This window comes from Heterodontus francisci, chromosome 18, assembly GCF_036365525.1.
Source record: "Heterodontus francisci isolate sHetFra1 chromosome 18, sHetFra1.hap1, whole genome shotgun sequence".
NCBI lineage: Eukaryota > Metazoa > Chordata > Chondrichthyes > Heterodontiformes > Heterodontidae > Heterodontus > Heterodontus francisci.
In genome coordinates, this window is record NC_090388.1 from 77,008,939 (window position 1) to 77,024,071 (window position 15,133).

General features: G+C 42.9%; 1 protein-coding gene across 1 annotated transcript in view; it reads right to left on the reverse strand.

The window, feature by feature from the left end:
• Positions 1 to 15,133, reverse strand: part of LOC137379362 (uncharacterized) — a 96,318-nt gene that overhangs the window by 37,142 nt on the left and 44,043 nt on the right. The window contains exons 10-13 of the mRNA XM_068050067.1: positions 13,486 to 13,605; positions 12,175 to 12,369; positions 10,653 to 10,751; positions 2,162 to 2,344 (exon numbers count right to left, since the gene is read on the reverse strand). Coding sequence (XP_067906168.1) covers positions 2,162 to 2,344; positions 10,653 to 10,751; positions 12,175 to 12,369; positions 13,486 to 13,605 — 597 coding nt within the window. The remainder of the gene's footprint in view (positions 1 to 2,161; positions 2,345 to 10,652; positions 10,752 to 12,174; positions 12,370 to 13,485; positions 13,606 to 15,133) is intronic.

Consider the following 15,133-nt stretch of genomic DNA (forward strand, 5'->3'; position numbering starts at 1 on the left):
GTCAGAATAAAAAAGGAAGTTTTCATCCATCTCCAACCACTGGAAGTGTACAATTTTTTCTTAGTAATTGTTTGGCCAAAAGCACCTCTTGTTTGTTCCTCTTAAAATCACTCCAACATAAAATAACGAAGGGTTGACAATCAGCTTGGTTGGTGACTAAGTAGGGCTCAGTCATACAGAGCAGGAAGATCCCAAGCTTGGTTCACAGGAGCTGTTGAGTAGCTCAGTTTTCTACAATTGATATAGATCCTGTTGGTCAAGAGAGGGGAATAAAAGCAGCCAGGGTCCCGATAGCTCCCTCGTGTTCTGAGCAGACGTGGATGTGGATCTTGAAATAGATTAGAAGAAAGACTGACTGTGGTCCAATGGTACACCACAGAGTTGTAGGATATATGTTCCTCATGGGCCCAGACCTCAACTTAGCCAGACTCACAGTGAGAATTAAGTAGGTGGAGAGGATTCCTCCTCTAGGGAAGCAGATTGGAAACCTGGTGACATAATTACGCCAAACATCTCACGTGTGCCATCACACATGACCACCACTAGGAGACAGATTTTGCAGCGCACAACCCACACCTCACCCTGCAAAATTCAGTTTGACACTGTACATTTGTCTATCTGAATAGTAGACGGAAAATTGCAGCATGAGTTGTACAACTTAGAGAAAGGCCTTGTGACTCACTCACACCTACAGCCCATGTCAATTAGAGTTCTCTCACACTTGGGAGGTAAATCTAGAAATATTTCTTTGCTAGCGGCTGTCATTCATTTGTAAAGGAATCCATTGATACTTTGGACAAATTATCTGGTTTTACTTAAAATCAAACAAACCTTGCAACTTGAGCTTGAGCATGCTATCTAATCTGCTGGGAAGTCAGGATGTGCTTTAGGTATCCATTCTTGGAATTTAAGTGACCTCAGATAAGATCTGCAGCTTATTTGCCACTTGAGATGCTTCCTTCCTTTTGCATTAAAGCTTTACACAGTGGTCTCCAGACTCAAAATTAGCCTCAAGGTCAAAGTTGTTTGAACTACATCAGTCTGTCTGATTGGTTGACAGATGAATTTGGTCAATTACGTATCAGTTGTGGCTCAGTGGTAGTACTGTTACCTCTGAGTCAGCAGGTTGTGAGTTCCACTCCGAAGACTTGAGCACAAAATCTAGGCTGACACTCCAGGGCAGCATTGAGAGAGGGCTGCACTGTCAGTGACACTGTCTTTTGGATTAGACTGTAAACCAAAAACCCATCTGTGCTCTCGAGTGCATGTAAAGATCCCACAACACTATTTTGAAGAGGAGCAGGGCATTTCTCCCTGGTGTCTTGGTCGATAGTCATCCCTCAACCTACATCTCTAAATCAGATTATCTGATCATTATCATATTGCTGCTTTTAAGAGCTTGTGAAAATTGGCTGCTGCGTTTCTTGGATTACAACAATGACTTCACTTCAAAAAGTACTTAATTGGCTGTAAAACACTTTGGGATATCATGAGGTCATGAAAGGCACAAGTTATTTCTTCACTTCTTTGTGAATTTTAAGAATATAAGAACAGATCAAATAGGAGCAGGATTAGACCACACAGCCCCTCAAGCTTTCTCCACCATTTAATATGATCCTGGCTGATCCTTGGCCTCAAATCACTTTCCCACTTGCTTCCCATATCCCTTAATTCCCTGAGAGACCAAAAAACTGTCTCTCAACCTTAAATATATTCAATGATGGAGCATGCAGAACCCTCTGAATGGAGAACTCCAAAGATTGACAACCCTTTGAGTGAAGGAATGTCTCCTCATTTCAGTCCTAAATGATTGACCCCTTATCCTGAGACTGTGTCCCACGTGTTCTGGATTCCCCAGCCAAGGGAAACAATCTCTCAGTGTCTACTCTGTCAAGCCACTTCAGAATCTTGTATGTTTCACCTCTCATTCTTCTAAACTCCAGAGAGTATAGACCCAATTTATTCTGCCTCTCATCATAGGACAACCCTCTCATCCCACAAAAGAATCTAGTGAGTCTTTGCTATATCGTCTCCAATGCAAGTATATCCTTCCTTATATATGGAGACTAAAACTGTGCTGAGTACTCCAGGTGTGGTCTCACTAAAAGCCCCTTGCATTAAAGGCCAATATAGATGAGACCGGATTGACTTCACTTCTTACCTGTGATCAGTGACTCTGTACTGGCTGAGACGAGGCTGATAGTGTGGACAGTGTCGGGTGACCCAATATTATAGTAGCGCAGACTGCAGCCCCTCAGTCCTCTTGCATTCCCAGGAGGGGCCCATGAGATCACAGCACTGGTAGTGGAAATTGATGTCAAACTCAGAGCCCCTGGTATCATTTCTAAACAGAAAAGTATTATCCAAAAAAAAGGCCATTAACCTCAAGTGTACCATAAGACCACAGCAAGAAAGACAACTTGTGCTTATAGGTGAAAAGAATATTGTTATTTTCTCAATTACCCTTTAAAAACCAGGAGCAAATTAAAGTTTGTCTGATGTTTCTTTCCATTCATCCCTTTCTCGAGGGCTGATCGAAGATCTCTTTCCGGTGCCTCACCCAAGTGGCTACTCTACTTATGCAGTAAGTTTATATCTTCAGCATCTGGATGGTAATCTGGTGGGACTGGATTGTCCACCACTATGAAATCTGTCTGATCTCCCATTCCAGAGAAAATCTGTGGAATTAACTTCAGACGGTTCCCTAATGAGCAGGCGATCACTCCCCCAGAGTATCACCCCTGCGGTGAAGTAGAAAATTTACCCCAGTGAGCGATGACAGGCTGTTCAACCATGGGGAGGATCACGGGCAAACTTGAACGCTGTCCCCTCCCAACAGGGTCTTTTGAATAGAGAAAGAGAGGAAGGGGAGGAAGTGGGGAAAACTGAGGCTGATATTTTTCCCCTTCCTTAACTGAGGCAGTTTTAACACCTCTCGCTGAAATCAGCCAACTCCGAATATGCGGCAGATAAAAGGTGAGACCATGATGGCTTATTTGCTCACTCGATAGACTTGCTGAGCCATCGGGGCAGCTTGATTTTGCCCAAATTAGCAACTTTCCAAGTCTGAAACTGCGTTGTGTGATATTAGTAATGGAATGTTGATGTGTTCCTACATAATTATTGTGTTTGCTTTTTTAACAAAGGTACAATTCCTTACAGTACTGCCAGTGTTAACCCATTCATTGCTGGCAAATGTTACAGCAACCACAATGTCGATAGTCTAACTGCAGTACAGCCACAAAGCAAATCAGACAATGAACAACATGGCGTGAAGAGCTGCCTTCAAAGCTGACACTGGCAACAGGATACTCATCAGCCTGACCAGTGTCGCTGCACACAGATCTTGGGCTGAGCTGTTGTTCAGTTTAGTCACAGGTAACTGGAAGTGGTTCTAGAGATTCAGGACATAGCTTGTCACACCTCCCTTCTTCCTCAAGGTGGCAGAAGAAAACTGGATCTGCATGCTGCGGTCCAGTCATATCTCTAGCTGGCTGAATGTAGATCAGCACTGATGTCACTAAGAGATGAATACATTGCACAGCACTGCTCTCTGCAAGCTGGAGATAGATAGCCAGAATAGAAGGTACTACGCAAAGGAACAGGAGTAGGCCAATTCAGCCCCTTGTGCCAGTTCCGCCATTCAATTCAATCATGGCTGATCTGTACCACAACTCTATTTCCCCACCTTTTGCTCCATATCACTTGATAGATTTTATTAGGTATGACTATTGATCTCAGTCTTAAAAGCTCCTATTGATACATAATCCACAGCCTTAGGGTTCTAAATTTCTCCTACCCTTCATGCAGTAAAAGTGTTTCCTGATTTCACTCTTGAACAGCCTAGTTCTAATTTTAAGTTTATGCCCCCTTGTTCTTGATCACACCTCAATCTCCTATACTCAAGGGAATATAAGCCAATTTTATGCAATCTATTCTCATAATTTAACCCTCTAAAGCATGTTATCATTCAGGTGAATCTGCACTCTACCCACTTCCAAGGCCATTTTAAACTTCCTGAGATGCAATGCCCAAAACTGAACACAGTATTCCAGATGGCCTAACTACTGCTTTATTCAACTGAAACCTAACATTCTCCCCATTATATTCCAGCCCCCTTTGAGATGCAGGTCAATAATCCATTAGCCAGTTTGATCGCTTTTTGTACCTGCCCAATATCTTTTCATGACTTGTGTAACAGGACACCCAAATCTCTTTACTCCTCCAGTTCCTAGCTTTGCACCAATGAATGTTCCTAACCAATGTGCTGCACAGTCAAATGATCCTCATAATATGACTCCTCATCATGGACTTACCCTACCAATCCATTTGATGTCCCGAGGAGAGCTTCTGCAAGGGTTTCTTTCCCTGACTCTCAAGGTAAATCAGTAAGGACTCAACAATAACTACCTGCACTTCCATTCTACACCACACACATGCCTCAACCAGCAATGAAAAGACTGCAGCCCAGTTGGCAGGAGGGGGATCTTTGAAATGAACTGATTTTGCCTTGTCTGTTGTTGCTGCTTTTCTAAGTCTGCAGTTTAACATCAGATTGCCCCAGTTAAACAGGATGTTTGAGAGTCATGAACACATATCTCAGATGAGGCGACTTCCTTGGAATGAGACTTACATGGTTCTAATAGCTCAGGAACTGTAGTAGTCGGTTGATCTGGGTTTGTTTGTATTAGTCTGAGTCTGTCCACTTATCTGTGTTCACTATGTTTGATTGCTTAAGCCTATGGGTGGAGCTTAAGAGTTAAAACAGAAACTAAAAGACAGAACTAGAATCTTCTACAGAAAACACACTGATTGCTCTGAGAAGACATTGTACTGAGATCCTGTAAGAACTGATATATTTTAAAGTGCTATAAATAAACCAGTTGGTGATTTAATACAAGTGCGGTATCTGCATTGCTTGGAGATAAATTAGATATAAACAATATATCCAGCAAGCCAGTGTAAACAGAACAAAAACGCGGTGATTCAACAAAATTTAATGTTACCAGGTCCAGAACCTTTTCTTCCAATGCTAGGAAATCCTCCCTTGTGCTGGGAGCGATGGATTTTGGGGATCGAGACCTACTTGCTCGCTACGGGACAGCTCAGATATACCAGTGAACTGTAAGAAAGCGATAGTCATACATTGTCTAGCAGCAGAAGGCCAGTGCCTCTACAAGATGCACTGCAGCAATGCACCAAGGCTCCTTAGACAGCACCTTCCAAACCTGCGACCTCTACCACCTCGAAGGACAAGAGCAGCAGATGCATGGGAACACCACCACCTGCAAGTTCCCCTCCAAGTCACACACCATCCTGAATTGGAACTATATCACCGTTCCTTCACTGTCGCTGTGTCAAAATCCTGGAACTCCCTTCCTAACAGCACTGTGGGTGTACCTACCTCACATGGACTGCAGCGGTTCAAGAAGGCAGCTCATCACCACCTTCTCACGGGCAATTAGGGATGGGCAATAAATGCTGGCCTGGCCAGTGACGCCCACATCCCATGAATGAACAAAAAAAAAATATTCAGCCAGCTCACAGAAGATACGTCCACGTTTGATATGGCGGTAAGTGCTCTCAAAAATTACTTCAGGCCAAAGAAAAGTGTGATGATAGAATGATATGCCAGAGATCCCAAAGACATGGCAAGTCCATTAAACAATATGTGACAGCATTGCAGCATTGACAGCCACATGTAAATTTGGCACATTAACCAATGAACTAATTCATGACCAATTAATTGAAAAGACTTCAATTTCATGATTTAGGAGCATCTCCTCATGGAGGATGATAATTTAACCTTGGAAGAAGCCTTAACCTTCGCAGTCCAGATCAAATCTGCCATGTTAGATTTTTGACACACATGCACCCTTAGACTCAGGGTTGCAGCCACAGTTTGCCCAACCAGCAAGGGTTAAGGACAAGAAGACCTCAGCAATCTCATCAAAATGTACCCCATCATAGTCAGTTTCCTTCAAAACTTTGCCCAAATTGTGGAAGTACCCATCGAATCACAATGCCATGTCCAGCTCGAGAGAAAAAGTGTAACTCATGTTTTAGTTTAGTTTAGAGATACAGCACTGAAACAGGCCCTTCGGCCCACCGAGTCTGTGCCGACCATCAACCACCCATTTATACTAATCCTACACTAATCCCATATTCCTATCACATCCCCACCTGTCCCTATATATTTCCCTACCACCTACCTATACTAGGGGCAATTTATAATGGCCAACTAACCTATCAACCTGCAAGTCTTTGGCATGTGGGAGGAAACCGGAGCACCCGGAGAAAACCCACGCAGACACAGGGAGAACTTGCAAACTCCGCACAGGCAGTACCCAGAATCGAACCCGGGTCCCTGGAGCTGTGAGGCTGCGGTGTTTAAGGTGGAACTATTTTGCAAAGATGTGCAGGTCGTCAAAGAAAAAGACTTCATCGGTTCAGCATGTGGGGGATTCTCTTCCTGAGAGTGAGGTACAACATGTATTTACCATCACAAAAGGTAAAGCACCAGGTCGCTTTAATGAGCACTCAGCCGAGATCACAGGCATCTCAATATCACTTCTTATCAATGTTGGTGCGCAAGTATCTATTTTGAGTGACAAACTCTACCATTGGTATTTTTCGCAATTCCCTCTCACTCCTGCAACATACACTCTTCAAGCTTATGACAACACTATCATTCCAGTTTTGGGGACAATCACAGTTACAGAATAATACAAAAACGTCACCCTAGACAGGGTCACTTTTTATGTAGCTATAGGCTGAAGCCTTATTGGGGGGAAATAATCCTTTTCAATAGGCTTCGTGTCAAAGATGCTGACCCCACCGGAGCACACATTAATGGGATTGATAAAGCAGATAATACACGCCAGTATCCTTCCTTATTTACTGGATATGGGGAGATCAAAGAGTACTGTCATGCTCTTCGTGTCGACACATCAATTATACCACTTTCACAAAATTTGAGACCGCTGCCGTTTGCAATCCGTGCTGAAGTGTTGCAGGAGCTGAAACGACTAGAAGCAGATGGTATCATTGAGAAAATCGACTCATCACCATGGATATCAAATCTAGTCATTGCACAATGAAAGAAATGGTGAACTCAGACTGTGCATTTACATAAATGCAGTCAACAAAGCTATCATACTTGACAAGTATCCACTTCCTACAATTCAAGAACTATCAGCTTGATTTCATGACGCCACAGTCTTCACAAAGCCTGATATGCGATGGAGTTATCTTCAGATACCTCAAGAAGAACAAAGGCTATTTTGTTGCCCATGAAGGTGTGTTTCTGTACCACAGAATGCCACATGGACTAAGTTCAGCACCTCGCGCATTCCAGAAGACAGTTTCTTCAGTCTTGTCGGATGTCAAGGGACGCTCAACCTTCTTAATGACGCCATAGTCCACAGAAGGGAAAAAGCTGAACATGATCAACGATTATCAGTAGTGCTCACTCAACTTGAAAAACACAATTTGATGCCGAAAAAGGACAAATGCATATTTGCGGCACCCGCGATTGACTTTCTAGGTTACAGAGTGACAGCAGCCGGAGTAAAGCCTACACACGACAACAAGCCCTTCATGCACTTCCAACACTGTCTAATGTGAAAGAGTTGGCATCATTGATAGGTACTACCAACTTCTATCATAATTTTGTTCCTAAGTATGCAGAGATCACGGAGGCTCTTCGGAAGCTAATACGTAAAGAGGCTCAGTAGGAATGGACTGTCGCACAGCAATCAGCATTTGAAACGATAAAGGTGAAGATAGCATCTCTACCAGTCCTTGCGCATTTCAGACCCAACATGCGGAAACGTATGTCACAATAGATGCATCAGGGACTACAATTGCCGCTGTACTCTCATAGTCCATTGATGGATGCAAATGACCAATAGCTTATGCGTCACGCCCGTTGTTGGAAACTGAACATAAATATTCTACTGGAGAGCGGGAAGCCCTAGCCTGCATCTATGCATGTGAACATTGGCACATGTATCTTTCTGGTAGAAAGTTTACTCTTCGCAATGATCACCAAGTGTTGACTATATTATCAGCCACGTCAGGATCAGGTCAACGACCTCTACGTATCTACAGATGATCAGATCATCTACATCAGTATAACTTCGAGGTCGAGTATCTTGCACGTTCACGCAATCGAATAGCTGATATGCTTAGCCACAATACTGTTGCAGATAATGTTAGCAACAACAAAGCAACTTGCGACGTTGAAGACTACGTGATTGGAGTGATTTAGTGCAAGACCACGAATCTTGTTATGTGAGAGGAGTTGGAGGCAGAGTTGGCAGCAGACAGCGTACTGCAGCAAGTAAGTCAGTATCTCAAAACTGAGTGGTCTCGTGATATAGGAAAAGAACTGATCCCGTTTTACAGAGTATGCAATGAACTCGCATTGTTTGGCAATAACAGTATTGCACATGGTACTCGGGCAGTTATCCGAAAGGCACTACAGCAACGTATATTGCATCCTGCCCATGAAGGACATCTAGGTGTTGCTAAAATGAAACAACGATCCCGTGAAGCAGTCTGGTGGCCAGGAATAGATTGCTTTATAGAAGAGTTCATTAGGAACTGCGTAGCTTGTGCAGTCAGTGAAAAATCTGTTAAACCATGTCCTGCACCTCTACAAGCAACCCCATGGCCAACAAAACCACTCCTCATTGATAATTTTGGAGAATTGCAAGCAGCCTAGGAGTCAACATTTTTAGCTTGTTGTTCATGATCTATATTGCAAATGTCCAGAAATCGCTACAACAAATTCCATTACAACCACTGCAGTCATTGACATTCTGGACAAGTTATTTACAAAATGGGGTTTGCTGGAGACCATCACTACAGACAACGGACTGCAGTTTGTTTCAAGTCAGTTCACAGAGTTCTAGCAAGTTACGGAATTCATCACCATCTGACGCCACGCTACGACCTGCAATCAAATGGTGGCATTGAAAGATTCAACAGGGTGATAAAGGAAAGTCTAAAAGCCAGTATGTTGGAGGGGAAAACATTCGAACAATCCATTCACATCCTACTCCGCACATATTGATCCATCCCACACTCTCTGACCGAAGGACACCAGCCGAACTTGATAGGCCATAACTTTTGCATGCCACTGACCATTCTTAAGCCATCGCTACCAGTTAACAAGGATGTCAGAGCGAAAGCAGATGAAACCGCAAAGTGACAAGATAAAGCAAAAGCATACTTTGACAAACGTACAGGTGCAAGGGAACTCCAGTTTAAAGTTGGGTTCGAATCAAACAGCCAAACCGTGACCACAAACTTGCTTCATCAGTATCATGTCCAAAGCAGATTAAATGTTTGCTTGGTACCAATGCTTATCTGTTGGAAGACAACAGCAAGTGTAATGACTTGCGAGATGTTTGATAGGCAGCAGACCAAGATATTTTGAGGATTGTGGTTATGAGGATGCATTTCCTTTTCCTATGAGTCAAATTGATCATCTGCCTCATCAAGCTGATCAAACAGATCCACAACCTTAAATTCATAAATCTAATCGAAGACCGAAGAAACCTTCCTAATCTCAAAGACTATTTCTGTACTTAGAGAAAACAGACACGTTGAACACTAAGAAATGACTTGATGTATATATGTTTGTTGTTTAGAATACTTTAATTCCAAAATCATGTCTTTAATCAAAAGGGGCGAAAATGTAGTGTTTGATTGATCTGGGTTTGATTGTGTTAGTCTGTCCACTTATCTGTGTTCGCTGTGTTCGATTGCTCAAGCCTATGGGTGGAGCTTAAGAGTTAAACCTGAAACTAAAAGACAGAACTAGAATCTTCGACAGACAGAAAATATACTGATTGCTCTGCAAAGACATTGTACTGAGATCTTGTAAGAACTGATATATTTTAAAGTACTGTAAATAAATCAGTTTGTGATTTAATACAAGTGTGATACAAGTGTGATATCTGCATTGCTCTGAGATAAATCAGATATACATAATATATCCAGCAACCCGGCATAAACATAACAGGAACCACTATGTTCTACAAACTGTTCAATTTGTCCTTGTCCTTAATAACCCTTAATCAGTCCAGTTTCTAACCAAATTTCCTTCAATCTCCTTCTGAAGGTGAGAATTGGCACAGAACTTGCTGCTTTATCAGGGAGTTGATTCCACATCACTATGACCCTGTGTGCCTGGGATAGGAATTACTGTTCCTCTTAACTCTTACACAAGGGTCATTAATTTCACAGTCATGCCATCTAGTTCAGCACTTACAGGCCCTATCATTCTTCTCGGTATTTCTAAATGTTATATGGAGGAGCATTCAGGTCCTAATCTTGAGGAAGATTTCTTCAATTCCCTATGTCAAGTGTCAGCACATTCTTGAAATAGTATTTGGAGGAGATCTTCTTGTCATGTTTCCAACATTGCTTTTACAAAGCAACCAGATGGCATCTTCCCTCTTGGCCTGACTAACTGGCTTCCTGAAGATGACTGTTACTGGGTACCTTGTACCACCATGCCCAATTCTGCTTTGAACCTCGCTGTCCACAAATACTGACTTGAGTTGTAGAGAACTGTCTGAGAATACACTGACGATACATTGTGGAGCAAGTAACAAAACGAGAGAACTGGAAAAGCTCACCAGAGTAGGTTCTGAAGGTAAAAGGCCAAGTGGTCACCAGGCCGTCTGAGGAGGTGTTTATCTGGATCACAACAGTACACACCGTCAAGGAGCCAAGACCTGCAATTTAATTCACATTAGTCAATTAGACAACATGTAAAACATATAAAAAACAATTTCCATAAACACACTTCTGAGCTTCTCTGGAATATCAAATGATTAGATAGGTCGCTGTATGAGATTGTAATCAGAGAGACTTGGAACATCTAACATTCCATCCCTGGTCTCTGGTCTCCTGAACAGTTTGCATCCTCTGTAAACCTGAGCTCATCTAAAACTCTTCTGCCCGTATCTGAACTTGCACCAAGTCCTGTTTACCTATCACCTAGTGCTCGCTGACCTACATCGGCTCCCCATCCAGCAACATCTCTCTTTAAAAATTCTTATCCTTGTTTTTAAATCCCTACATGGCCTCACCCCCTCCCTATTTCTGCAACCTCCTTCAGTACTGCAACCCTCCGAGATCATTCTGGTCTCTTGCATATTCCCAGTTTTTAACATTCCACTATTGGCGGCCATGTCTTTAGCTGCCTAGGCCTTTAGCACGAGAATTCCCTCCCCAAAACCTGTTGCCTCTCTCCTTTGTCTCCTTTAAAACTCTCCTTAAAACCTACCTGTTTGACCAAGCTTTGGTCAATTGTCCTAATATAAGGTTTGTTGTCAATTATGTTGGATAACACTGCTGTGAAATACCTTGAGGCTTCTTACTATGATAAAGATGCTATATAAATGTAAGTTGTTGTTGTTGACTTAGCCAATCTCAGTGTGGGTCTCTGTTAAATTCATCTCGGGTTTCATTGAGGTGATTGTCAAGCACCTTGAAGGGTAGGATCTGTCTGAACCTCATGGAATGTTAAATGACAGTAGCCAGCTAAACAATCTTGTATACAGAGGTGTCTAATGATAACGAAACCAGACGTAGGTTCCCAAGGATACCTGTTTAGTCAATGTCACCGAAGTAGATGCTCAATCCCCAGGGCTTCCCTGCTTTACTCCTCTTGGCTTCCGCTAAGTTCAAGTACCAAGTTTTATCTCAAGTTCTGCACTTACTCCCAAACTCAGTCCCCATTCCCTTTTCCACCTAACTATTGCCTTGTCCCTGTTTGCACGAAGGTAGCATTCTGGACCGTGGATCAGGCTCAGCAATGATGGGCCTCGTTCGTTAAACACTCCCATCCCCAAAACTCACTGTCTGGACTCATGGGTGAGGGACTTGGGCTAAGAACCAAGGGGCAGCAGAACTCACTCCAACTCCAGTAAAATTCAATGTCTTTAGGACAGGATAAGGGTGAAAAGAGGCAAAAACTTGGCAAAACTAGGAAAGTGTAAACATAGAAAATAGAATCATAAAACTGCATTACTGACAGTGATTATAGCAAGTTTCACAGGCCAGGTTATTGCCATATCTTTGTTGAAAGAAGACAACAGTGAGCTGAACAGTGCCCACGAACAAAGAAATCTAAATGAGATCTGAAATACTTACCAGTTAAAACTAAACTGGTGACATTTCCAGGCTGGTAATTTTGCAGCTGGATGATCCCATGGGTGTGGTTTGTGCAGTTTGTGTTAATTTGGTAGTTGAGAATCTCAGCTCCTGGCATTGGCACAGCCTTCCATTTCAACGTGACTTTGAGTCCTGTGACATTGGCAGTTACAGTTTGTATCATGTTCCTAAGGTCTGGGGAAGAAGTGGGGAGGAAGGAATAAATAAAGCAGGTAGATAGCTTTCTTATGTATAGACCTTACTGAGGTGAAAGCCTTGGCTCAACGGCAACGCTTTTTTCTCTGAGTCTGAAGGTTGTGGGTTCCAGTCCCACGCCATGACTTAATACCATAATCTATGCTGGCACCTGAAATGGCCAGAGATAAATGAACAGATTGTTTGTGGTGGTGTTAATTGAAGGACACAAGGAAAACTTCCCTGCTGTTCCTCAAAGTGCCCTGTGGGAGGAAGTTTAACATCTCATTGGGAAAGATGGCATCTCTGACAGTGCAGCAATCCTTCAATACTGCACTGAAGTGCTAAGTATTGGGTATGTTTGAGATTTAGTAATCAAAATGCAGTAAGCGTAACAGGTTGATGGACCAGCATGGTGTCTCAGAACACAAGGAGAGATAGAACCGTTGAAATAAGGTTCTATTTTGCTTCAGACGTTTGATTATCAACTGCAAAGCAAAAGTGTGCATGGCTAGAACGAACATTGATCATGAGTGATTAAGGTATAACCATAATACTTGCTAATTAATTATAGTATAGCAAGAGAACTGATGCTTTTGGAACAAACAAGGTCTCCTTGATTAAGTCCTGAGATAACTAATCATGAATTCAGGAGGTAACTAATCATAAGGAAAGTCTGAAGATCTATGAAATGGAATATCTGTCTTGTTTGTACTGAACAGACCGAGTATATATAAGAGAGAGCAATTGCAGGGCTAAGTTAGGTAGCTGGAGAGAGAGGAATCAGATGCCACCCTTGTTCTTTATGGATGGATCACCAATCATGTATATTAAAGTCTGTTCAATATACTCAAGCATCTCACACTTAGCAAAGCTGCACTGCCAGAACTAGAGGAAAGGAGGTTGATTAACATTAGGCATTTAATTCCTCAAATGGGCTTGAATCTATGACTTCCTGACACAGAGCTGACTGTGCTACCAACTGAGCCAAGCTGACACTTGAGCAACCAGGCTTAGTAATGCAAACTCCAGGATCCAGCTGCAGGTCCATCAGAAATTGTACTAGTATGAAAATGGCTTCTGTGGAGATAAATGCATATGGTGGGGATGCCTTACCATAACATCTGGTGCCTGATCTCCTCCAGCCTGGTTTACAGGCACATACCAGGTATCTGAAGCTGTCTGCGCTACACACTGCATTTACATCACAACTCAGGCTTCGGCAGAGGCCCAGCACTGCAAAATCAAGGACACACAGGAATATTAGTATGTTAACTTAGTAAAGGGGAAGATGGGGGTATTGTTCTGCCGCGGGTCAGCGTAAGACTTTCCCTACCCCCTCCCATTACAAACACAAATTCACTAAAGCAAGACTCCATGTCATCAAAATCCAAGATGGTGACAATTCTAACTTTGGCCGATGGTATAAAACAGACACTATTGTTTCAGCCACTGATTACACTGCATTCTCTCATTGACTGCAATGAAAATGGGGAGAGGTTGAATGGATATTGCCCAAGGTCAGTGTTCCCCAATGCTTTCACCAGGACATGCAGCTATATGAAGATTTCAGTTCTTTAGGGCTAAGCTGGAATTAGAACCATTTCAATCTAACAAATGGTTCAAGTCTTGGCCTCCGTGTGGCTCCTTCCCCACCCCCCTCACACACCCACCACTGGTGTTGGCTTCCATTGTGATGCTGGACTCTGCTGTGTAGCAAGAGAAACATAGAAAATAGGAGCAGGAGTAGGCCATTTGGCCCTTCAAGCCTGCTCCGCCATTCATTATGATCATGGCTGATCATCCAACTCAGTAACCTGTTCCCGCTTTCGCCCCATGTCCTTTGATCCTTTTAAACCCAAGAGCTATATCTAACTCCTTCTTGAAAACATACAATGTTTTGGCCTCAACTGCTTTCTGTGGTAGGGCCTGATTGGTTAAATAGAGTGCTAAAACAGCAGACTGGCTCCTTGCCTCTATTTTACAGGAACAGGAATTCTTAACCTGATGGCAGATCTGTGGATCCACATTTACATGGATCTGCATTGCTGCTGTTTCCAGACAAGCAGAGCAGTATAGACTTCAGAAAGGTTACATCACTTAGACTTCCAGAAAGTTGGGTTGTTTAGACCAACGAGAGCAGCTGAGAGAGACAGAACTGCCCAACTGCTTTCACTATACTCCTTTGCAGCATCATAGAAATTTATGGCGCAGAAGGAAGCCATTCAGCCCATCCTATCTGTGCCGGCCGAAAATTATCTATCCAGCCTATCCCACTTTCCAGCTCTTGGTCCGTAGCCCTGTAGGTTCGAGCATTTCAAGTGCATATCCAAGTATTTTTTAAATGCAATGAGGGTTTTTTGTCTCTACTACCTTTTCTGACAGACGAGTCCTTGAAACGCCACAGCATACAAGGTTACGGGCCAAATGCTGGAAAATGGGAGTAGAGTAGCTAGGTGCTTGATGGCCGGCACAGACACGATGGGTCGAAGGCCTGTTTCTGTGCTGTATAACTCTATGACTCTATGACAGTGAGTTCCAGAACCCAGTAACATCTGAGTGAAAAAATTCTCAACAGCCCCATATCTTTCGAACAATTACTTTAGATCTATGACCCCTGCTAAGGGAAATAGGTCCTTCCTATCCATCTATCTAGCCCCCCATAATTATATACACCTGAATTAAATCTCCCCTCAGCCTCCTTAGATCCAAAGAAAACAATCCCGGCCTATCCAATCTTTTTCCGCCGACCAATCTCAACATA